This window comes from Gadus morhua, chromosome 6 (genome assembly GCF_902167405.1).
Source record: "Gadus morhua chromosome 6, gadMor3.0, whole genome shotgun sequence".
Lineage (NCBI taxonomy): Eukaryota > Metazoa > Chordata > Actinopteri > Gadiformes > Gadidae > Gadus > Gadus morhua.
In genome coordinates, this window is record NC_044053.1 from 8,702,359 (window position 1) to 8,727,487 (window position 25,129).

Sequence of the window (25,129 nt, forward strand, 5' to 3'; positions counted from 1 at the left end):
ATCGCATGCTCCTCCCTGACGCTGGCAGGGCTACAGCTCAGACATCATTAAACCAGTCGCCATCAACCGCAACCCTCTTCCTCCTCCTCCTCCTCCCCGTCCTCATCTTCATCCCCAGCCCTCCGACCCCCTCACCGCCCCGCACCCCAACAACCACGCCCGACCCTCCTGCGAGCCCCCGTCCTCACGTTATCCCTTCTCTGCCTCCATCCCCTCCCCGTCCTCTGCCTTCACTCCTGCCTTCGTCCCGCGTCACACTCCCACCCTTCCTCCTCCTCCTCCTCCTCCTCCCCCTGCTCCTCATGGCTCCCCCTGCTCCTCATCCTCCCCGCCTGGCCTTGTGGTGCCCCAGCCGTCCGTCTATAACACGCCCATCCACCTCTACTCGGACCACAATGCCTGTGAGGTGGCCATGGGGCAGAGGCGGGGCCTGTTGGAGAGTCAGGGTGGAGCTCTGCCACCGGAGCTGAACGGGTGAGTGGCGGTCTCTAGCAGCCAATTAGAACGGTTATATTCCCCGCCCTTTCCCCCTCTCTCTTCCCCCTCCCTCCTCTGGGTCAACTGGCAAGCTTGTTGTCGAACTTGTCAAAGGGTATTAAAGCGTTCTTTGCGGCTTACATTTACTTGAGGAAGAGAAATAAGAAGGAGGGTGTACTTTGAACCCGTTCGCTGGTGCGAGTTAAGCAGTGTTTCACACTGACAGTTGTCCGTAATTCGGCATTAATGGAACCACAAGGAAGGGAGCACTCTTACTAAAATAACTTAAAACTCTTTGGGTAGAAGTTCTATTAGTCAATACAATTAGATTCACCTAATTAATAGTGAATATCCATGTTTTATGCTGGCCCTTTCTTTGCCACGAGCAGTGATGCCACTCTCGGTAATATCCTGCAGATGCATTGTGTTTCATAAACAGCCTTCCCAAGCGGAAAGCTGTGATTTGAAAGCATTAAGTGGTGACTCTGCGCAGACCTCCGGTTTTCCGGACGTATTTTCCATGCAGAGGCAGGTCTCTGCTCCTCTTTATCTTTCTCTTCCAGTCACTCCTGTGAACTAACCGCTTTTCTGGGATGTCTCCTCCCTGCTGCATTTCAAGAACACCAGGTCATCGATTGACCACACTGGCACTGTGCATCTAGTATCCTACCTCCTATCTGCTCCTCCTCTCCCTCCCTCCGCTTCGGCACCGATGCCAGCTCCCCTGCTCCCAAGGGAGGCTTCTCGGGAGTGGTGGAAGCTGTGACTAACTGGTTTATATATAGCCCTGCACTGGTAACCAGAGCTATGTGGATGCGGCTGTTCAGGGTGTTAGGGCAAGTGTTTTCTTTTCCACAATGTGGATTTAATTTTCTTGGACAAATGTGTGTTCTATAGACAGAATTGGATCCGATTCATGTTCACTCACTCATTGATTCATTGCATTTTTTCCTTAAGTCTCCTGCCTTCAGGGTCGGTTTAAGTGCATGTGAATTATGCATGTGACTGGCGGGGATGAATGCATGCCATTCTTTGTCATACGCCGAGCTTCGTTTCAGAGGGTACTTAAATCATCGGTGTCCATTCCTGCTCTGTGTGTGTGTGTGTTTGCATGTAACTATGTACAATAGTTCCTCTCCTCCGATTGGCTCCTCTTTGAACACATTCTATGCCCGCTATGTACTCTGACGATCCGATGTGTGCTTCTCTTGGTCTTCTCTGGTTCTCTACAGACTCAAGCAGTGCACCAAATCACCAAGTCAGTGGTTAACGCATGAGCCAGCTGTGTGTGTGTCTGTGTGTGTGTGTGTGTGTGTGTGTGTGTGTGTGTGTGTGTGTGTGTGTGTGTGTGTGTGTGTGTGTGTGTGTGTGTGTGTGTGCGTTTATGTGTCTGTGTGAGTATGAGTGTGTTTGTGTTTCATTCTGTTCGTCACTTTGCTGCCCGCTGTATAGCCCTTGGTATTCCAGTGGCAATGTCTCTGTCTCTGCATGACTGCTTGTGTGTACGTACGTGTGTGTGTGTGTGTGTGTGTGTGTGTGTGGTTTGTGTGTGTGTGTACGTCATGGTACATGCATGAAAATAGCAGCAACCCATCACCACTATCTTTCAAACTTTCCCTCTCTCTCTAACACACACACACACGCACGCACGCACACACACACACACACACACGCACGCACGCACGCACGCGCGCGCGCACACACACACACACACACACACACACACACACACACACACACACACACACACACACACACACACACACACACACACACACACACATACAAACACAGAGGAATACACACACACATTAGCCAGACAGATGAACTTTGCCAGCACCAGGTCCCCACAAGCTTGTCAACACTCTGCCGTGGCTGCGTGCCTACAGATATCTGTTGAAAGGTGCTGATAAATCAGTGCAATGATTGCGCGCATCTCGGGTTATGTTGTTTACAAGGCGACCCCATTCATAAGCCCATGACTGTGCCGTATACTCGTTTGAAATCATGTTGTTGTTTTTTTATCAATTTAGCATATTGTGTATGCCAAATTTGTTTTGTAGTGTACTCCCTTCCGCCAGGGTAGTTGATATACACACATGCACACATGCATTCACACACATACACACGAACACAAATACATACATACGTACACGCTCGCAGAGATTTCTGTGTGCCAAAATTTTTAGTGCACACTTATATTGACCACGGCGTGACCTCACGTTGATTTTGTGTGAATGCATACAGCGCCCCCGTGTGGGGGAAATAGTTAGTTATCATCCATTACATTTTTCGTTTAGCTTCCACTCCATTTCTAGTGCACCTTCTACCTACTGGAAATGTAGTTCTCTGTCCTGCATGCAGCGTGAGCGATAGTCGGTAACCCCTTCAGATGAGTCTTCTTTGGGTTGGTCTTTTTTACATGTTTGTCCCTACTTTCCTTATCTTTCTTCCTTTTTCTTCTCCGTTAGTGGACCTCTCAGTATTCTGAAGTAAGCTCCTCCACAATAAACACTTCAAAGCCTTCTCTCTCTGCTTTAATATTGTGTAAACCTTATCTTTCTTTTTATTCTATTTTGTTTTATTTTGAAAGAAATCCTCCCCCTGCAAGGTAAACGGTGTGCTTGAGAGTCAGACGACGATAGTGTTGTGATGAAACTAAGTGTGGTTGATTTGTCTCACCGTTTTCACCAGCACTATGACAAACACTAAAGTCCCTTGACTGTTATTGTCGATTTAAACATCTAAAAGTCTGCTAAACAAAAAAAATAGCAAGCCATCAAGAAACAGCAGTTTAACAAATTAATGTTTAAAACATACACAATAACATATTCATAACATATTCCATTCCAATGTACTCTAAACTTTACGCTAGTTGCATGTATCCTTTTCCTGTGTTACCTGTGTGTGTCTCCATGGATAGTTTGCAGTGTTGGGGCCCTACTTTACCACCAGGTGTGATGTCGATGTGAAGTCATTTCAAGTCAATCTCTATGGATATAATATCAGTGGATATAACACAGGGCCTTTAAAGGAAAAATGAAACACCCTGTTTGAGCTAGTCCCCGACTGATATCAAAATCGTTCATCATCATGTCACATCATAAGGACTATATTCCGGTTCAGGCTTTTTCTATCTCAACTTGTTACAATTAGACTTGAGAAAAACTGCCTTAGAGTTAGGTTCCCATAGAGGGCAACTTGAGTATTCACACCTAACCTTACGTTTTTAACACCCTCCCCATCTAAGTCGAGATTCGGACCAGGATCACTTCTTCTCATCTAAAATCAATTGTTGTAGAGTTTGGTTGGTTGTCCGCTTACGGAGGTGCCTTGTTGTCCAGGGCTCCCAGGAAGCACGTGGTGGAGACAGACATCCACTTCTACCACGTGCCCACCCACGGTGACGCCAGCAGGAAACGCATCATGGAGGACACGGAGGACTGGCGCCCCCGCGGCGGGACCACCCAGTCCAGATCCTTCAGGATCCTGGCGCAGATCACAGGCACCGAACGAGAAGGTCAGTCAGCTGAACCTCAGGTCAAAGGTCGTTCAAAGTGTGCAATTGTTTTTTTGTTGGTGTTAAACGATAAATGGATTGCATTTATATTGCGCTTTTCTACCCAGTGGCCCCTCAAAGCGCTTTGTCTCTTTTGTTCTGAATCCAACCGCCGTTATGACAGTTATGCCATTGATCTGAATGATCAATGTTATTCTCCCCCTGCAGCTGAAGAACAGGAGGCCGAGGACGCCAAGAAGTCAAAGTGAGTACATAGCACTGCTGGTTGCCTGCTCTGCTGCTGCGTTGACAGCAGATTCCAAACGGATTGATTTGAATGTGTGAGCATTGTGAAAAATGTGCGCTGATTAACCAACTCACATGGCTGTCCAAAAACAAAAACCTGGACTTATCCGGTTTGAAATCCGATTGGTTCAAGATGGTGGGAAGTTTGTCAATGGCCGGCCGCAGGAGGGGCGGATCAGTGACGCAGAAGGGAGCAGGGCCATTCTGTGTAGTCCTATCTGGTCTGGGGCTGGTGTGGTGGTCTCTGTTTGTGGTCATGATTTGTGAATTGGTTGCATGTGTATTGGTTTTGGAGCCTTCTTGTGGCGTGTCTGCTGCGCTTAACAATGCCGATGATTGTGTTGAGGCTTTGTTGCAAAACGCTGTGTTCCATTTGGCTTGCTGTGGCCCCCGGGGACGTCAGAAGACATGTGTGACCGGCACGATTCTCAACCCTCGTCCTAATTGAGGTTCTCCCTTTGTTTTTGGGTGAGGCAGTTTGGCCTAGTTGTGCGCAATCATGATCTCACAAACCATCATAATATTCTCCTAATTCCTCATACTCCACCTCAGGCTGTTCCTGTGTGGCATGGCCTTCATACGATCAGACTGCAAATTGAGCTCTCATTCTCTTCTTGTTTTTCCTCTTTCTCTCACTTTCTCTCTCTCTCGCTCTCTCGCTCTCTCTCTCTCTCTCTCTCTCTCTCTCTCTCTCTCTCTCTCTCTCTCTCTCTCTCTCTCTCTCTCTCGTGCTCTTTCTTGCTCGCTCTCTCTCTCTCTCTCTCTTTCACTCTTTTGCTCTTTCGCTCTCTCTCTCTCTCTTTCACTCTTTTGCTCTTTCGCTCTCTCTCTCTCTCTCTTTCGCTCTTTTGCTCTTTCGCTCTGTCTCTCACATGCTCTGTCTCTCACATGCTCTCTCGCTCTCGCTCTCGCTCTCGCTCTCTCCCTCTCTCTCTCTCTCTCTCTCTCTCTCTCTCTCTCTCTCTCTCTCTGTCTGTCTGTCTCTTTTTTCTTTAATTTTTACCTTGCGGCTGTGCAGAGCGAAGGCCAGCACTCGCCTGGTGATCGGGCCCAAGTACACCGAGCTCCGAGACTGGCACCACGGTGTGTCCGCACGCACACTCAATGTCCAGTAGAGCGTGCGTCGATGTGTGTGGTGTGTGTGTGTGTGTGTGTGTGTGTGTGTGTGTGTGTGTGTGTGTGTGTGTGCGTGTGTGTGTGTTTGTGTGTGTGTGTGTGTGTTTGTGTATCAGTTGGCCATTGTCTGCATAAGCATCTGAGTGATCGGTTTGTGTGTTTGAGTAATGTGTGTGTGTCTGTGATTGTGTACATCTGTGATTACATCAGATTATGTGTGTCTGTGTGTGGGTGCGCATGCGCGCATGTGCGCGTGTGCTAGCCAGAATGCATGCGTGTGGGTGCATCCACTCCTTCTTGCATGTGTGTATGTGTATTATAATTTTTATTATTATCCCCTCAGTATGTTTTTACATAACAGGACGATAGTTTCTGGTGTCTGATTGATTGATTCTTGTACCAGGGTGTATACTGGGAAACATGTTGACAGGAGGGTGGGACAGGAAGTGAAGTTCAGAGGAGTCAGATCTGTCACAGGCGGTGGAGAAATGAAGCTAGCCTGAAATGGACATGTGTATACATGCATGTGAGTGTCAGTGTGTGTCAGTGTACCACAAAAGACAAGGGAGGAAAAGAGCAGTTCAGAATCTACTTTGAAACATGTATGATATGGTAATGTACAATTAATTTATATGAATTTAAGTACAGTAGTATAGTTTGTGCATGTATAATGTAATAAACACATACATATAATCGTAAAAAGATACAGAGGCACACACACGTATTCATTCACACACAAAAACACACAAACATACACACATACATAAACAACCAAAGCAGTAAAAGAACATTGTTTACTATTCTTGAATCTAGTCCTGGCCTGAAATAGTTTTGACGTAACATGGTTCTCAGTCGGACATACAGTCTAGCCTTTTGAGCAGGGCAGGTGTTGTGGGATGAGGCTAATATGTGTTTGTGACACTTCTTCTGAACTACTTTTGCACAACAAATGAAGTACATTAAACTGTATCACTGTAAAATCCAACATATGTAGTGGGAATATTACATCTAAGTTCTGTCAAACGATAGATGAATATATTTCAATTTAGAAATTAAGGTTAAGAGGTATTAGCGCAGTTTGCACGCAAGTTTCTTTACGTTCTGAGGGAGAATCACGCACCAGAGTAAAAAGCAGACTTGACATTTTACTTTTATTACACATTAAGTCCATTGCTGAGAAGGATTATCTAGTAACACATTTTTACAGTTGGTTTTTTGAGTGTGATAGAATAAAGAATAGATGTCCTTTACAATAATACCAATGTATCTCAGTTAGTGCCCTCAATGAATGCTAAACAGCTCTGAGCACATAAAGACAAACATCCATTTCAGAATGAGATTAAATCTGAAATTCAATCTCTTGAATTCTTCAAATTCTTCTTCAAATATATTATACATAGAATATATATATGTATATTGACAAATATTTTCTCTATAAACAAAAGCATGTATACACATATGGATTGATTGTAAGCCATTTAATTTAATTTGTGTGCATACAAGTGTGAGTATATAAATAAGTGTGTTTATGATTCAAATAGTTTAATGTTTATAGAATTAAACCAGATATTACCACTATGAGTGTCCAGCTTTGCTATCGATCTTTTACATTGCGAGATATACCCACTCATGTTGATGCAGTGGCATTGATGCTGATCCTAATATTTCTTCTTTCAAAGTTCTGAAGGCACTGTATTAACTTTATTCAATATTATATAAAATGCCTAGTTAAAAACAAATCAAATAAATGTCATCTGTTTTAAGTTTGAAGAATTGTAGCCAATAAAGTCATGAAGCTTTCTTTTTGTTTTCCTTCCTTTCTTGTCCTCCTGATTTCTATCCTTATTTAGTTCCTATCTCCTGCCTGCTTCCCTCTCGCACTGTCCTTGGTAAGACATGTTGTTCTGTTGTATTTAAGCGCTGCCGTTCCATCCCAACTCATAAAGGATGAATAGCAAATATAATTGACACCAATGATGAAGAACCCTTCCTCCTACAGTCACAGATTAAAGTATTTTATATACCGTCTGCTAGTTCACAACAGCTCAGCATAAGACAGATTCTTCTATATAAACAACTCAACATCGCACTCAGTATGATCTTTCTCTGGTTTTCATGTGAGACACAGAAAAGCTATACCTAATTTGCTTCCAAAACCATAATGAAGAGCTTTCCTATGTGCACCGCTCACCTACTTAACAGGATCGGTATATCCATTAATTGTATGCAGTATGCTCCTGGCTCCATGACTATCCAAAAGATCCTCTACACTGCAGATACTCGACCGAAACCAAACCACTGTACTCCGTACCCTGGCCGCTCCTAAACCCACTCCCCACCCTTCACCAGTTGAACCACATGGGAAGACCTCCAGAGACGACCTCAATGACATTGTTCTGCTGGCGGACCACCGTCCTCCACAGATCCACCTGCCGATAGCGTTTTCGACCTAGGGCCCAGAATCCATCATCATGGTGATTTACCAAGGAGAATCACCAGTGTTACAGACCCCCGGGTTTAGTCTGTCAAACTCTGCAACCTCGTCTTCTGCGTCTACCTTCTTATCACAAAGCAAACTGCTCTGTATGGCTCCCTGAGTTTGAGTCGGGTCCACTCCGGTCCACGGTTCGGGCTCCCTGGTTGTCCCTGCCTTCTGGCCCTTGCCAGCTCAGGCTTCAGTGTAATGGTCCTCGCATGGAGGCCAGGTACTGTGTGCTCCGCTGGAAGCATGTGCCTCGCCCCCTGTCTCTCGTACGACCCACTATCAGTGCCTGTCTTGAGTGATGGCTCCCTGATCGAAACACCATGTCCTCAACATCCAGGCAATAAAAGGTATAACAACAACATGGACATATAATGCAGTTATGGGGGCCATAGACCACACAAATAAAATGTATTCGCTGTTGATTCCTTACTGGTTGCCATTTAATCTGGAGTGAATCAGCTGTGCCACTAGGGGGCGGCAGAGATTCAGGGATGTTGAACACTGTTACCTTCACTGCTGATGAAGTCGTTGATTCTTTCAACTCTGTTGAACCAGTGAAAAAGACACCATGGCATTTCCTTTCAACCTGGCTTTTCCTTTCTATCCTTCTCTCTGTTGGCTGTCCTCTACCACCCAGTTGCTCTGTCCAACTCAATTCCCATTTTTGTATGTATCAACATTTCAGCTCATACTCAGTCCTTCACCTGTTAGATACAAAGACTTGTATTCTTGTTTTCTATCAAATATCATCAGACCTGAATAAAGTGACCCCCTGTTCATATTGCATTACATAACTGTAATAAGACCATCCATTGTGGAATGTGCGAGTGTGTGTATGTGGGTTTAGTGTGTGTGTGTGTGTGTGTGTGTGTGTGTGTGTGTGTGTGCGTGTGCGTGTTCGTGTGTGTGTGTGTGTGTGTGTGCGCGCGCGTGTGTGTGTGTGTGTTGATTCCTCTGGATGGTTGAGTCCTGTCCAGAGCAGCCCTCGCCCCCCCCCCCCCCCCCCCCCCCCCCCCCCCCCCTCCACATTTTTAAGACATATCCACACTCACTTTCAGAACATAATTTTACATGTGAACCAGTCCATACACATTTGTGGGTCTCGTCGAGCTCTGTCCAATGTGTACCACAGCTGATGTGTAAAATAAAAAGGTCTGTAAAATGTGGATGTGAACATAGCCTATACACCTGTAGATGGTGATATGCTTATCATAGGATGTGAGTTTTAGACCCCAGAAGCAATTCACATTGTGTGTGCCACAAAATAATGTGTTTTGTAAAATGATATCCAAAACTTACTTTCAGAACAGAATTTGAGAAACTAGTCAGTGTAGGTATATTGACTAATGTGTTTGTGTTAACACAACTCAAGTATTCGTTTTTCTTCTCCCCCTTCCATCTGTGTTTCATTATTTTCTTCTGATCTATAAAGACCTTTCTTCCTTAAACCTTGATCTTGTCCTCTGAAAGTTGTCTGGGCAGTATGGCCAATCACAGTTTTGGGGGCGTCTATCACTGACTATTTGATGCCTGTTTTATTACCCTGATCAATCATGGTCCTACGTTTTGAAGAAGAGAGCGTGTAGAGTCAGGCCAATGTACCTGTCTCAACAAGAGGTGGAGAAAAACATATAGCATAAAATATGTTTATTATTAGTTGCCTTTTAGACACAGAGTTGACACAGCCAACGGTTTGTAACACAACAGTTTTTTATTAACTATTGGTCAATTGCAACTGGCAGATACTTTTAGCTTACAACTATGTTAGCAGAGTCTGCCTTGTCAATTAATACCATTGGTCAAATATAAAGACATTAGTTACAAAATATATTTGGCGGTAGATTATAATTCTATGCAATATATTGATTTTGAATGGATTGTTTTTTTTTGGTAGCGTGTAACATTAGCTTATCCCGCTGGTGGCGTGACAATAGCCGTCTTTCGGAGTGCCAAACGCACAATGCATTTGTTTCAGAGGACGCAATCCACACCAGCTATGACACAAGTGCTGGCAGTACCTCACACAGCTCACTCATTCACTGCTCAGCACAAGTGTAGACTGTGAAATGTTCGTGTGTGTGTGTCTTTGTGTTCCTGTGTGTGTGTGTGTGTGTGTGTGTGTGTGTGTGTGTGTGTGTGTGTGTGTGTGTGTGTGAGTCAATATGTGTGTGTGTGCATGCCTGGAGGTGTGAATGTGTGTGCACGTGTGTTTGTGTGTGTGTGTCTATGCATGTTTGTATGTGTGTGTGTGTGTGTGTGTGTGTGTGTGTGCGCACGCGTGTGTGTGTGTGTGTTTGTGCATGCAAGGGTATGCGTGAGTCTCTTTTTTGTGCGTGTGCGATTAGTCTGTAAGTTTGTACGCGTATCTTTTTGTATGTGAAGGAATGTGTAGGCACATGAGCCCATGCATTTATGAGATCTCCATTTCATCCTGGATTCACTGCTGCGAGGCGTTACGGGCCATCTGTTTGGTGGATGAGAGAGCCGGTGGACAGCAGTCGGACCGCCTCAAAGATTGTTTTGTTGGGCTTTTTTTCATTCACACTAGAGAAATTCTTTTATGAGAAGATCAGCTCTAGATCTGGGGGAAGCTGCTTGAGCCAAGTGTCCATATGGTCACAGTATATGCTTTCTTTTTTATTTATTTTTTACACCCTTTTATGAAATGCTCCCTTTGTGAGGCCTCGAAATCTGTGATGAAGCTGAGTAAAGAGGGTCGAGAAACGGGTCACTGTAGAGCAGTGGTGCCAAACATGTGGGTCGCAGGCCACGTTTCACATGGAGTCCCATAGCTCGATTTCTACTGTGCAATATAACATATAGCTGCTGTTGAAGGCATTGAATATATTGAATATCAATGACATGCGGGCCATGGACAGGGCATCAGCTGCAAGCCATCAGGAGAGTTTGTCTGCCTTTGTTGAAGAGGAAACTTCCCTTCCATTGAGCCCGTGATCAGGCACGGCTGATATGCATATGGGATTGCGGCCGATTGACTGTAGTCATTAAATTTTGATAAACTTTGATAAAAAAGAAATATTTTAAAAATGTGAAATAATCCGTAAAGGTGCGGATTACTATAGCACGCGCGGTGGGCGTATGTACACTGTGACGTTGATATTACGGGCAAACATAATTTAAGAAGTTGGGGTCACAACTATTTTCTAAATTACAAATATATCTGCCAAAAAAGAGTGGTAAACCGTGGCAGTCCTGAGTTTTTAAGGGAAAACCACAGTTTGTACTCCAGCAAAAGCAAGTTTATCAATCATAAGATTGAGTTATACAAAAACGATGCACCTGGCCACGCAAAATAATCCCTTTCAGGTGGCAGCTACAGCCCCAGTGCGTAGGACCCAGCCTCAACGCCTGGGGGAGAGAATCCGAACGGACATTCTATATATAAGCTCTGCTAATCATGCTCATCTCTTGCAGCTGTGTTTGCTCCTCTAACAAGCCACACCTGGCTCCCCACCTACGGCCAAAGCCTTAGCCACATCCCCCCCCCCCCCCTTTGTGCCGCAAGGCCAAATCTACTCCTGCAACAATTCGAGGCTGTAGGCAAGGAGAGCAACATCTAATGAAATCAAAACGAAATGAAGAAGGACAAATGAGACAGCTTCAGTGCTTCTCATCCGCTTTGCCCTGCTCCCCCACCCCCAGCCCATCTCTTGATCAGCGGCCGTTATCCAGTCTCATAAGACCCGCTACGGTCCAGATGGTCAATTATCACAGCAGATCCTATTGAATCAGACCAGAAGGAGTCCTCCATTAATCAGCACAAAGACTCCAGCAAAACTCAATTACCCTCCCTTCTAAGTGTCCTCATTGGTGGAGATTATTAACGAGCGCCGCGCTAATGAACTAATGGGGTTGGTTCGCATCTTGTTATGGCCCTCCTCTGGTGGTCATCTGTTGTTGGCCCATTATAGTTGCTAATGTGCATGAGCGTGGTGAGCTCGTTCATCTGCTTGATGGAATTAGGTGACGCACTCGACAATTGAATATTTCAGATGGATGTATTTCTAGCTAGTGAATTGCGCTGACAACCATCACTACTAACCGGTAAACTCTTTGGCATTTGAGAACACTTTAACTCAAACAAATACTTTTGAGCTGTTTCATCATTTGGGGTGGAGTTCTTATTTCATTTCACACAAATGTAATACCTTTTTTTAATTTTAATCCTTAATTCAAATGTATATACTGTAATATCCAAAGCAAATGGTAAAATGGCAGCCATGAGCTAGAGCAGTCCACTACTGACTGCAAGCTAACTGCTAATGATGCTAACGCAACATTCCACTGATGTGCATGTATTATCATGTATAGAGTGGCGAAGTCACGCCCTTCCGGTAGAGCCCATGGGACCTATAAGATCGAAGGATATGAATGGGTTTCAATGGAGAGAAAGTAATTATCTTCTGGTCCCAGTCATTATATGCCCCGGATTACACATATGTTTTCTTGTGGATTTAAATGATAATTTTTCAGGTCAAGAGTTTGACCATTTATTGTGCAATTGTTCAGTTAAAAGCTGTAGAGAAACACAATCAGAAAGACTACGCGTCTCGTATGTGACGTCACGCTCCCTGCGACTGGCGTGGACAAGACCGAAAATCTCCCCATCGGCATTACTGAAACTCTCCACATGCCCCGATTTATAATGGTTTTCACCTCTTTCGATGCTTTTATCCTCCCCTTGGAAAAAAGCGGTGAGGTGGAGCAGAGAGAAAATAATCCAGCACATATAAAGACTGGGACCATAAAATAATATTTTTTTCTCCATTGAACCCATTATTATTTTTTGATCTCATAGGTCCCATGGGCTCTACCGGAAGGGGCGTGACTTCGCCACTCTATTATCATAATCAGCAGTGTGTACACTGCTTAACAAATTTTGTATTATATTCATCTCGAACAAGTGCCACAAAATATTTCTTGATCTGTACTACACCAGGTTTCTATATATAAAGTATATGTATCTTTTGACTTCCATCCATTGCCCTCTTATTTCAAAGAGCTTCTTGGCATCAATCTGCCACAGATGTTGAGACCCACTTCTTATGTCTCGTACAAATGCTGGCCATGTCTTTCGGTAAATATCACAAATTAAAATAAGAACTATACCCTCCTCTCTTCTCGTTCTGACACTACATTGATACTCAACAAGATGTCCAACCATTGTCTTCCTTCTTTCATCACAATATGAATACGAACTGTGTATATTCTAATGTGAGACCTTCAAAACAGCAGACCTTTCAGAGTCGCAGAGAAAACTGATAAAATACATGTTCCTGGTCTCAACCTGAAATTTATGACACACACGTTCCGAATGATTTAATGTTATGAGTACCCAATGTTTATGTTTTTGTGGGTGTGTCTCCGCAATCGTGCAGGCGTGAAATCTCTCTATTTCATACATAACCACTGGCGCACAACTCGACGTAACCATGGCAGCAGTTGCTACCACAACATGTGTCTTGCACGATGCCCCTGTTCTGTAACCACCGTACGTGGAGTTAAAACAGCAGTGACCCAACAGTTGGCATCGACCACAACTATGCGTTATTATGGGATGCTGAGGGTCTAGTCTGAGAAAATGTTGGCCCACCCAAGTATTTCATCTGGCACTTGATGAACCATGTGTAACATAGTCATAAACTCACACACACACATACAGACGCATGCACGCAGACACACACACACACACACACACACACAAACACACACACACACACACACACACACACACACACACACACACACACACACACACACACACACACACACACACACGTGTACACACACACACACACACACACACACACACACACACACACACACACACACACACACACACACACACACACTTACACGCAAAGGCATACGCACACGCACACATGCACAAAGGCAAACAATTTATAACTCATAAAAGCTCTATTCATTTGGCATTTGTTTAAAAGGTGATGGTCAATTCAGACCCCGATTGGCAGTTTTTGAGTGAGTAGGTGAGAGATGTGTCTCCACTTTTGGGGAGTCTTTGCGAGACGGTAACGCACTAATAACATTTAGAACCCAGCAGGTCAAGGTTCCATAAGCTGTAGAACCGGGACCTTTAATTATATGATCTTGGTAGTAAGACCAAATCCTTCACCTCATTTGTGTCAATAAAAAGAGTTTAAAACATAAACAACATTGGAAGTTTGGCTCACTTAACTTCTGGAACTACATAGTTAATGATTAAATGTGCCTGTTTCCTAACAAGCAGTAGTCTGTAAAAGTGTTACCATTAGAAATTGTATTCATGGCCTTGGTGAATATTTAGCGACATTGTGTTGTCTTAAAATAAGTTGTTTGGCTCTTCTCAAGGCTAGCTTTTGTGGTAACAGCTTTGTTTTTATGTTTATTATAGTGTTGACCTTGGATATAATGTGTAGAGGTTATTATGATGTCCTGAAAGAGTTGCAAAAGTGGCTTAGGAAAAATTTGCCATTGCATACACACATTAAAGACTCAAGTCTTCCACTCTCTACTAAAGTGCCTTCCTTATAGAACACCGGTCAAATTATAATCAGGGTGCAGTATATTTGACATTATTTACTCCTGTTCAGATACATGTAAATATAACAATATTATTTTATCAATGAGAATGTTTTTAATACCTTAATGTTGTAAGAATATGATCCAAGGATATACAACCACAAAATAAATAAATGATGTATTGGCATTCTGGCAAATTCTGATCCCAACCCCCTCCGTCATGGGAAAATTTACCCAATAATCTGACTCTTGTTTTCCACTGTTAGTGAAAACCAAACCAAATCTAGCTGAACAGTGCATGTAGTTAAACTGCTGGTCGTACCACAGGGCAATTTTCCCTCATTCATTGCTACTAGCGTCTGGAGTCCATCTACATCCAAAACGTCTCTATTTCGTAAAAATAAATAAATATATATTTTAATTTTTATCTGGGCATGCGTCTCCGCTGACTCGCGTGAATCCGATATCCTGGTTTTTCAAAGCGTGTTCATTGTGTTGTGAGCTTGTGTACCCACCTGTCTGATATCCATCATCGGCACGAGTGGCCTGGACTCTGTTTCATGGTGAAGTGGCACCGTGGTTACATTTTCTGCACCGTGCTGTAGTGCACATGGTCGGAAATGCGTTGTATACGCAAGCACTTTACTGTTTTGGTTGTAGTTAAGTACTGTGCCTCGCTTGGTGCCATATTTGTCTCAGCCCTGTCAGCAGGTAGGTGGTCTGGAGTCTGTACTTGGTTGGCAGGGACGTGAGAAATGAAAGCATACTGGCCCTCTCTATTTCCTGTTGCTGTTTAAAGAAAAGGGGCTCGCAGAATCTCGTTAGATGGTTGGTGGATGCTGAATTAACAGCAGGGCCACTGATTTTCATGTGTGCTGTGGACTTTGAGGGATTGCGTTTGGGAAAGGCATAAAAAGATTGTAATAAGGGAAACACTCATTCAAGGACAACCATCCGAGATCTGGTAATAATCAAAACAAATAAAACAAAAACAGTTAGTGAACCATTAAGAGTCGTATTGCATGAAGGGCCACACATTGGGGAATGGTAAATGGACTGAAATCGTAAAGCGCTTTCATAGTTCTTACATTAACACACAAACACACACACACACACACACACACACACACACACACACACACACACACACACACACACACACACACACACACACACACACACACACACACACACACACACAAACACACACACACTTTAACACATACAAGATGGTGTCAACCATGCCAGGTTACCATTGGCAGGTTAGAACGGGTTTATGGTTTAGGTACCCCATAGACCAGCAGCCCTCAGGTAATTACCATTTGTTCATGTCGCAAAAGCTTCAATCGAAAGCGACTTGCAGTGGATTCAGATGCAGATCAGAGCCGACGGGCACCACAACACATTTCTCCACATTGATTTCACTTTACCGGCAATACTAGTTCACATTATATTGATGATTTATGTTGAAATGTTTTTGGAGTGTGCCGTGTAGCTCCCGCCCTGCAGATGATTTATTTCTTGCCGGTAACTCTACGGCAATAAACGTGTGGAAGACCTTCCCTGTGAAATAAACAAATGAATCAAAGATGAGACATCGGTTTTTATTTGTTACAACCTCAGATGACAATACACTCTCACTACACACTTTTTCTAATGGTGTGAAGTGTGTAATATTTTTGCTTAAATATGCTTCTCAGAACTAGGACGGTGATGTTTGTTTGTTTTTTTGTTCTTGCTGTGTTGTGTCCCTTGCTTGGTACGTTGTGCTGCCGTTTTGTACCAAACGTTTTGCACGAAAAGTGCAATATGAATAAAACCATCATGTCTCTCTCTTCATACAGTGAGGAAGGAGGGGAACCAGACTGCAACAGCCACGACTCAGCCTCCATCAAGACCATGGTCAAAGGACCTCCCACCACCCAGAGTGAGTTCCATCGCACATTACAAGAAGCAGCCAGCTTATTCATGGGAAACTTCCATCCGAAGCCACTAGGGGGTTGGGGTTCGGCCTTTAGTTCAAGGAGACTGGGGTAAATCAGGGATCGAACCCAGTTGTGAGTGAAGCACCATAACAAGCTAGACTATCCCTGTGAAAGATAAGATCATTTCAAATCACTTATCAGAGAAGGTGACAAAGTTTGGTGGGGGAAACATTTTTATTAAATTAAATCTTCGTTGATTTTAATTGAAAATAATTGAATTTCAGCTTCTAACTCTTCACCCAAACAGCACAGAATGCTTGGTAATCCTGAAGTCAGAGTTCAACTGTTGCTTAGCCAAGCAGGTTGTTTTCCTGCTAATTGGAAACATGGCTGCATGTGTAATAGTACATTATAGTCTGAAACCTCAGCTGCCAAATCCAACAAAGGAATGCCTGTACACCCTTGCATGTGTAACTTTTACCATAGCCTTATTTTTTCTATAAATTAGCTAGCAATATGTAATGAGACCAAGGCACTTTAAACTGTTTTCTTAGTCTTAAAACATACGTGTACCCATCCCTGAAATCCATGAGATTTAGCCCTAAATGGATTTGCAAAATAAACTTTAATTTAGGTCGGTTCAGGTTGATTCATATATTTTCCACCTCGTAGGTAAAATGTTTGTGTTGGTGTTTCTCCTTACACAACAGTGTTTTGTTGAAATCCTTGCATTCTTGTATTCAACCAATTCAATGGTGGCTTGGGGAGTGTTGTTACAGTCAGCTAGTTTAGGAAAAGGGGGATATTTTCCATGGAGGGCGGTTGACATGTGCTGGGGAACAGGGCACTGCAGACCTCACTTCTTATTTTATTATTTCTGTGTGCCCCTTTTTGCCCTGCGGAGCACCATAAAGAAGGCAGGGAGGCCTCTGTGCGCCCGCGTCACCTGCCTCAGTCACACATACCCAGCTTCCACTCTGTCAGAAAGATAATATTTACCGAACGCACCGAGGCACAGAGCTGCACTATAATATCCCGTAGCACAACTCTAACTCTAGTGACTCTCTGCACGTGTGTGTGTGTGTGTGTGTGTGTGTGTGTGTGTGTGTGTGTGTGTGTGTGTGTGTGTGTGTGTGTGTGTGTGTGTGTGTGTGTGTGTTTGTGTGTTAATATGTTTTCCTGCTCAATGTAAATTGCATTAGTCCCAATCTTAGGCCTGCTCTGCTCCTGCAGTGCTGTCTGTTATACTAATCATATCGATCTATCCTCTCCTCTATATAACTCAAGTTAGATCCACTGAGGGGATTTATTCAATGTTGCAAGCATAATTGTAACAAGCATAATTTGGCTCCTGTCGCCTGTCAGCAACCAATCACCAAGAAAATACCTTTGGAAAATAATATCAGAGGCCTTTAAATATCCTCTGTATCAACTCTACTCTCCCTCTCTCTTTGTATCATAGCTTTCATAGCACAGCATTAGATAACACTTAAAAACCACTGAAAATCTGCTAGTGGGACAAAATCGTGTGTTTAATTTTAAGACCGCATTAGCGTTTTCCAAAAACTGCTAAGAACCTGTAAAAGGGAGGGTTTCGTCTTCGTTTAACATAAATAATACATACGCTGGAATGGACACCCAAAATAGTAGCGGTACCTGAAGCTGGTCACAGTCGGGTGCCAGGCCAGGATCCTGTACGCATTTGGCTCTCAGTCCGACTGTGACTTGGTTTACGTCCACTCAGATATAGTGACAAGTGATCCCATACTGAAGCTGAGGAAGCAGTCCTCTCAGCCATAACAATACACGCACACATACACACACACTCACGCACACACACACATATACTCACTCACACAAAAACACACAAATTAACAAACGTTTACCGCATGGATAGACGCAAATTTTAGCCTCCTGAATAGACGGAAGTGATGGCTGGCACCTTTTCTTATGTGTGTGTGTGTGTGTGTGTGTGTGTGTGTGTGTGTGTGTGTGTGTGTGTGTGTGTGTGTGTGTGTGTGTGTGTGTGTGTGTGTGTGTGTGTGTGTGTGAGTGTGGTGGGTGTGTAGGCTTCAGAGCCAGACTGTATATTTTACTAAGGATTTATGGGGTGAAGCAGTAATTGTAATGACCAGCGAGCACACTGGACTGACTGAGGGAACCTTCTGGTTTTGTAGACATCAACCCACACACACACATAGACAGACAGACAGACACCATAAACCCTCCCTCCTCTTCCTCAAAAGTCCTGGACTGACTGAGGGAAGCGGCTGGTATTATAGACATCAACCCACACACACACACACACACACAGACAGACAGACAGACAGACAGACAGACAGACAGACAGACAGACAGACAGACAGACAGACAGACAGACAGACAGCCAGACCGACAGACCGACACCATTAACTCTCCGTCCTCTTCCTTAACAGTCCGCCCCCTACAGAAGACTCTGATCACTCCTTCCTTCGGCGTGAGGGGCAACGGAACTCCCAGTGTGCCAAAGGGTCCTGTCCCGGCCAGACCGGCACCCCAGGCTCACCCAAAGGACGAGGACTCCCTGGTCCAGATGGCAGAGCACATCCCTGCCGGGACACGCACGCCTATGTGTGCCCACTGTAGCATGGTGATCCGGTGAGCTTCCCCGCTTGATGAGCCCGCTCACCTCTGAGGATACTGTTAACCACTGGGAGTCGAAGGGGAAGCCAGGGCGATAGGAGCCTTCCTGGCCGATTTAACTTTTTGCTGCGCTCATTCAATTACTCTCCTAGTAATATAGTAATAATATGAAGATTAAATATTACTTGTATAGCGCTTTCAAGATACTAATTGATACTTTACGAAAAATTGTACGAGTAAAATAAGAGAGTTTAAAGAGAGTGGGAGAATCTGAAAGCTGCTTTAAGAAGGTGCTAATTGCAGTGAACGTCATGGCAACAGAGAGACACAATTTCGAACAGCTACACACACACACACACACACACACACACGCACACACACACACACACACACACACGCACACACACACACACACACACACACACACACACACACACACACACACACACACACACACACACACACACACACACACACACACACGCAGACACACAGGCGGGCAAACGTGCAAACTGCATGTTAAGATTTCATTTTTGCCCTGTGTATCAACTCAAAATATTTTTCTCTCACCAGCAGTCTGGCGTGAAAGCTCATTAAAACTAATAAACAGAATCATGACTTAGACCTTCTGCTGCCCTCCTCCTCCCTGCCTATGCGTTGCTCCACTCATGTCTCAGAACGTCTCTGTAATATCTTCTAACTAACCCTGCGCTGCATTACAGGATGGCAGCCAGTTAAAAGCACTGCCAAGTGTGGATCGCTTTCATGGTTAGATCGGGTTTAGCGCTACCGTTGTCTTCAGTAAATTAGGGAGTGAGTCTGCGATGTTCTCCTGTTTACTCATCGCGGCTGGAGAAGGGAGGCCGTGATCGGCTGAAACCAAAGTAGCATGAGACTTTGCACAGGCGACTGGTTCGCTATGTGGCTCACTAACGTTAAAATAAAATAATATATGGTATATTATGCCTCCATAAACAGTCCAATTCAACATTCACATGTTGGATTCAAATAATGTGGCATTGAAATTTCATATATCTAACATAAATTTGAAACATGTGAGAAGGACGAATAGTAAACAGTTTATACAGCATATGTCTGTGTCTTATTATGTGCATATTGTGCATATTATGTTCAGATGGAGTTTAAAGTATAAAACCATAAGTCTGTCTCAATGTGCCAATGCAATTTTTTCTCTGTCTTTCTGTCTCTCTCTCTGACTCTGTCTCTGTCTCTGTCTCTCTCTCTCTCTCTCTCTCTCTCTCTCTCTCTCTCTCTCTCTCTCTCTCTCTGTCTCTCTCTCTCTCTGCCTCTCTCTCTCTCTCTGTCTCTCTCTCTCTCTCTCTCTCTCTCTCTCTCTCTCTCTCTCTCTCTCTCTCTCTCTCTCTCTCTCTCTCTCTCTCTCTCTCTCTCTCTCGCTCTCTCTCTCTCTGTCACTCTCTCTCTCTGCCTCTCTCTCTCTCTTTCTCTCTGTCTCTCTCTCTCTCTCTCTCTCTGCTTCTCTCTCTCTCTGCCTCTCTCTCTGCCTTTCTCTCTCTCTCTCTCTCTCTCTCTCTCTCTCTCTCTCTCTCTCTCTCTCTCTCTCTCTCTCTCTCTCTCTCTCTCTGTCTCTCTCTCTCTCTGCCTCTCTCTCTCTCTCTCTCTGTCTCTCTCTCTCTGCCTCTCGCTCTCTCTCTCTCTCTCTCTCTCTCTCTCTCTCTCTCTCTCTCTCTCTCTCTCTCTCTCTCTCTCTCTCTCTCTCTCTCTCTCTCTCTGCCTCTCTCTCTCTCTCTCTCTCTCTCTGTCACTCTCTCTCTCTGCCTCTCTCTCTCTCTCTCTTTCTCTCTGTCTCTCTCTCTCTCTCTCTCTGCTTCTCTCTCTCTCTGCCTCTCTCTCTGCCTCTCTCTCTCTCTCTCTCTCTCTCTCTCTCTCTCTCTCTCTCTCTCTCTCTCTCTCTCTCTCTCTCTCTCTCTCTCTCTCTCTCCGTCTATCCTTTCTACAGAGGGCCTTTCTTGGTGGCGATGGGCAAGTCTTGGCACAAGGAGGAGTTTAACTGCGCCCACTGCCGTATGTCTCTGGCAGACGTCGGCTTTGTGGAGGAACAGGGCTCCGTCTACTGCGAGCACTGCTACGAAGAGTTCTTCGCCCCGTCCTGCAGCCGCTGCCAGGGCAAAGTGCTAGGAGTGAGTTTCATGACCCGCCTTTAGATCCTCATTATATAGGTTTATTGGTTTACATTATATGACATTGCCTTATTTCTTATTTCATTATGGCATATTTCCTATCCTTATATTATATTACATTATATTCAATGCAATCTGGAGAGTAAAGCCTCTCAAAGTACCTTGCAAGTACTGCCTTGCATTCGTTCACATCCTGTTGGAACCTATAGATGGCAGCAAATTCACAAATGTTGTCTAAGTGTACAATTCCTCTTTAAGACTTTAACTGTATAGGAGCATTAAAAGTCACTCAACACGGGGTTATCGTGACATTGTTTTCAAATGTCTGTCTTGTTTGGCTGATTTTCAAAAGAGCTTTGCTGTGTTAAAAGGCACAGAAAACCCATTCTCCTGTTGTTTGTCTGTACGCGTGTGCACACACTGCCCATTAGTCTAGTGCTAAATCTAGTGTGCTGGACATCTTCAACACTGAGCAAGTCGTGCTGGTCATATGTCAGGATGAACTATTCATCATTAAACCAAACATGGTTCAATATGTCGAATACCAGTGTGAAAATATTTTCTTTCTTGCGTGTTATGGCTAGAGTAAAGAGGGCGTCTGGGACATGAATGTTATGGCTACCCTTCTGGATTATTTTCCTCATGTTTAATGATTTTTCTAAGTGATTGTAAGAACCGGCATTGTTTTGCTTTAGCTAAGCCTTCACTGTGTAAAACTCCAGCACCTGTTGTTTCGGGGGGGTCAAGGGTGAAGCAGGACTGCTAAGCCCCCAGTTCAGGCCTTCCACACATGTCCGGTCTTTACGGCACACTCTCCCTACTATTTCTGTCTCCAGGTCTATTTTAGTCTTGTGTAAATAAAGGTGCCAATTCCAACAGTCTATTTTCTCGTTATACCTGCTAAGTCGGTCCGTTAGTTTTTTCTTTCCGTGATTATAGTTTTATCTGAGGTACTCTTAGTAGGCGTAGGTGTGAATGCTTGTGTTTCAATATCCTTGTTGTTGTGACTTTTACAGACAGGAAGCTGATAGACGAGAACACATTTTCCTCCTCGCAGACTAGAACTGGCCTTCAACAAGCCCTAGTTATGTTAGTGGTTAACCAAGCTGTTAAAGTTAGAGTTAGGACTGGTGAGTGATGGCCAGGCTTGACCAAACACTGCCTGTAAGGACATCTACTGGAAATTGATGGACTCTTATCTTTCACATCGTGGCCTTTAGAAAAGGCACGCTCCCTTAAGTTAGCCTTTGATTAGCGATCGGAAAGGTCACTACAATACAGCATTATACTCCTATTAGTGCTGTACAAAATAGGCCTATGTGCTACACATGCCTATGTAAGACATATTTGTAATCCTGTTCTGTTGCAGTTAAGAGTTTCTACTGCAATACATTTTGTATATTTTAATTTGGATGTGCATTGTCTTGTACACAATACGTGTAGTACAAACCAAGCGGGTGTGGGGAACCAAAGTTGTAGCGCACAAAGGAATGCTAGAAATGTAAGCATAGGTTAGCCGCGGTGTATAGCGCGTAGCAGGTGTGATTTAACCCCAGAATGCCAGGAAGCCCAGCTCATAGGCTATTGCTCATAACGGTTCATGACGTTTATCCCCTCACATGCTCTTACCTCTTTGGCCTCTATCCCTTTCAACCCTCCATTTCTCACACATCCCCAGCTGGCTTAGCCCTCTCATTAACCGTTTTTCGCACTCCCGGGACCCTAATCCCATCGTCTCTCCGCTGGCCCCTCCAGACCTTCCATAGATCCTCCTGTCCTCCTTCCCTTGTTCTCACAATTAAGGGTGGGAATGCGGTCACGTCTTTGATTTTCTGTGCGTAATCCTGGTCATGTGGATGACAGCAATATGGAAACACATTCGGGTTAGAGTGACTGAGGCACACATAGGTTACCCGATGGTGCATGAGAAAAAACGATTGTGTAAGAGCAGTTATAGGCAGGTGCTGTTGGACAGCACCAGTGCATCCAGTCTGTATCTGCCCTCTAAATTATTCATTAAGATTCAGCTTATGATGTCTTGGTTTGAATGTACATTCTTTACCAGAAATTCGATTAATATTAGTTAGCCGATGTTCTTCTTTCTGACTCCTGAATCAATGAAGTGGATTTAAATACCATTTACACACACGCACGCACGCACGCGCACACGCACACGCACGCACACGCACACGCACACGCACACACAATGAATGAACCAGACTTTAGTATCAGAAAAGGACAAACAGTTTCCTCTAGTAATCCGTCTTTGTGTTCCCACCAGGAAGTGATCAACGCCCTGAAGCAGACATGGCATGTCCACTGCTTCCAGTGTGCTTCATGTCAGCAGCCAATCAGAAACAACACCTTTCACCTGGAGGATGGAGAACCCTACTGTGAACGAGGTGGGCGTCGTTAATGTGGCAATATTAAGATCTGTTTACCAAATAAATAAATGTGGTTATTGTGTTCTTTTATACTTTTTTATTCATCCTTTTTGTTATCTTCTACCTAATGCCTTTCTGTATAGATTTCTATACTTTGTTTGGAACTGGTTGTCACGGCTGCGAGTTCCCTATCGAGGCTGGGGACAAGTTCCTGGATGCCCTGGGATATACCTGGCATGATACCTGCTTCGTCTGCGCTGTAGGTCACACAATCCCAGATCACTTTATGGACCAGTGTACAGCTCGTCCGTCTAACCATTGTGTAATGGTGTTTGTTTGTTTGTTTGTTTATTTGTTTGTTTGTTTAGGTGTGCTGTACCACCTTAGAAGGACAAACGTTCTTCTCCAAGAAAGACAAGCCTCTCTGCAAGAAACATGCTCACACACTGAAGATATGAACAGTCAACAGCATGATCCGTTCAACACACACAAACTGTTAAACATGAACACACCAGGTCAATTTAGCCCACCCGAAGACCACCATAGCTGTTTTAGTTACCGTCTTATGAGGGCCACCCAAATCAGGCGTGTGACCTACATCTTATTATAATGTATCTGCAGGCTTTTATTTATCTGCAGTCAAACTGAGATGCTGTACCAGATAGATTCAATTGGAATTTTGAAGTTATATGAAAGCCAGAGAATATGGTCAAATTTTGAGCCCTATCCTTCAGAATTTCATGTTCAGTGGCTTATGGAGAAGAACGGAAAGGAGAACGAGTGACATAGATGGAGTTGGAAGGGAAAATCCTGTACTCTGCAGGAGGTTAATGGCAAAATAGAGATGGAGACTTTACCCTTCGTGCAGTTAACTGTTTATGTTGTATATGTTGTTTTACGATATTTCCTTACAAGTGTCAACAACAAGTATTGTCTCTGATCTTTTCCTAAAATATATGATTTTTAACTGCTGGATTTTACGCCTTTTCGTTAGGATTTTACGCCTTTCGTGTGTGTTTTCTTCTTTGTATATCGATGATAAATTACTCATGTTGCCAGACAATTTGTTACGATACAACAGGATGTATTTTTCATTTCTTAGATTTTCTGCACTCTTTTATTTTTCCATATTACTTTCATAGGGATATTGTGCCAAGAGAGAGCACTTGTTTTATTTAAAGAGAAAAAAGATAACAGAAACTACTTCTACATATCCAGCACCACAAAGCTCATGCACTGTTGTCTTGAAATAAAGAACTCTACTTTTACACCACGGAGGCTTTCATTTCCTGTCTTGTTTGGTTCCCAAGATTTTTTTTCTGTGGTTTTTACAAGTAGGCCCTTAATGTTTTTTACTATTCTATATACCTTACATATTGTGTGACATTCTGTAAAAATATAAATAATTGCATATGGTTTCTTTGACAAATAAATGGTGAGCAATATTTTAAATTTTCAAAAAAAGGACAAATTGAATTGAACGGTTTGCGTCAAACATCTGCAAAATGACCAACCATGCTACTTGCCAATGTAATCATAGCATCACATTGGGAACTCAACAGGCCATTGAAACAGTGGTGAGGGGAGGGGGATGAACCCATGGGATGTCTATT

General features: G+C 43.8%; 1 protein-coding gene across 5 annotated transcripts in view; it reads left to right on the top strand.

Annotated features, from left to right (window-relative positions):
- The window catches only part of pdlim5a (PDZ and LIM domain 5a), a 56,760-nt gene extending 31,971 nt beyond the window's left edge, over positions 1-24,789 (top strand). Inside the window, exons 5-15 of one of the 5 annotated variants that reach the window (XM_030357907.1) lie at positions 1,710-1,735; positions 2,949-2,969; positions 3,071-3,088; positions 3,822-3,997; positions 4,205-4,241; positions 16,271-16,353; positions 18,787-18,988; positions 20,952-21,132; positions 23,414-23,534; positions 23,660-23,775; positions 23,885-24,789. In XM_030357907.1, the coding sequence (XP_030213767.1) occupies positions 1,710-1,735; positions 2,949-2,969; positions 3,071-3,088; positions 3,822-3,997; positions 4,205-4,241; positions 16,271-16,353; positions 18,787-18,988; positions 20,952-21,132; positions 23,414-23,534; positions 23,660-23,775; positions 23,885-23,974 (1,071 nt within the window). In that variant the 3' untranslated portion in view covers positions 23,975-24,789. Of the gene's footprint in view, positions 1-28; positions 475-1,709; positions 1,736-2,948; positions 2,970-3,070; positions 3,089-3,821; positions 3,998-4,204; positions 4,242-16,270; positions 16,354-18,786; positions 18,989-20,951; positions 21,133-23,413; positions 23,535-23,659; positions 23,776-23,884 lie in introns of all 5 variants that reach the window. The other 4 variants (XM_030357908.1, XM_030357905.1, XM_030357906.1 and 1 more) reach the window with 4 other exon arrangements.
- The last annotated feature ends 340 nt before the right edge of the window (positions 24,790-25,129 follow it).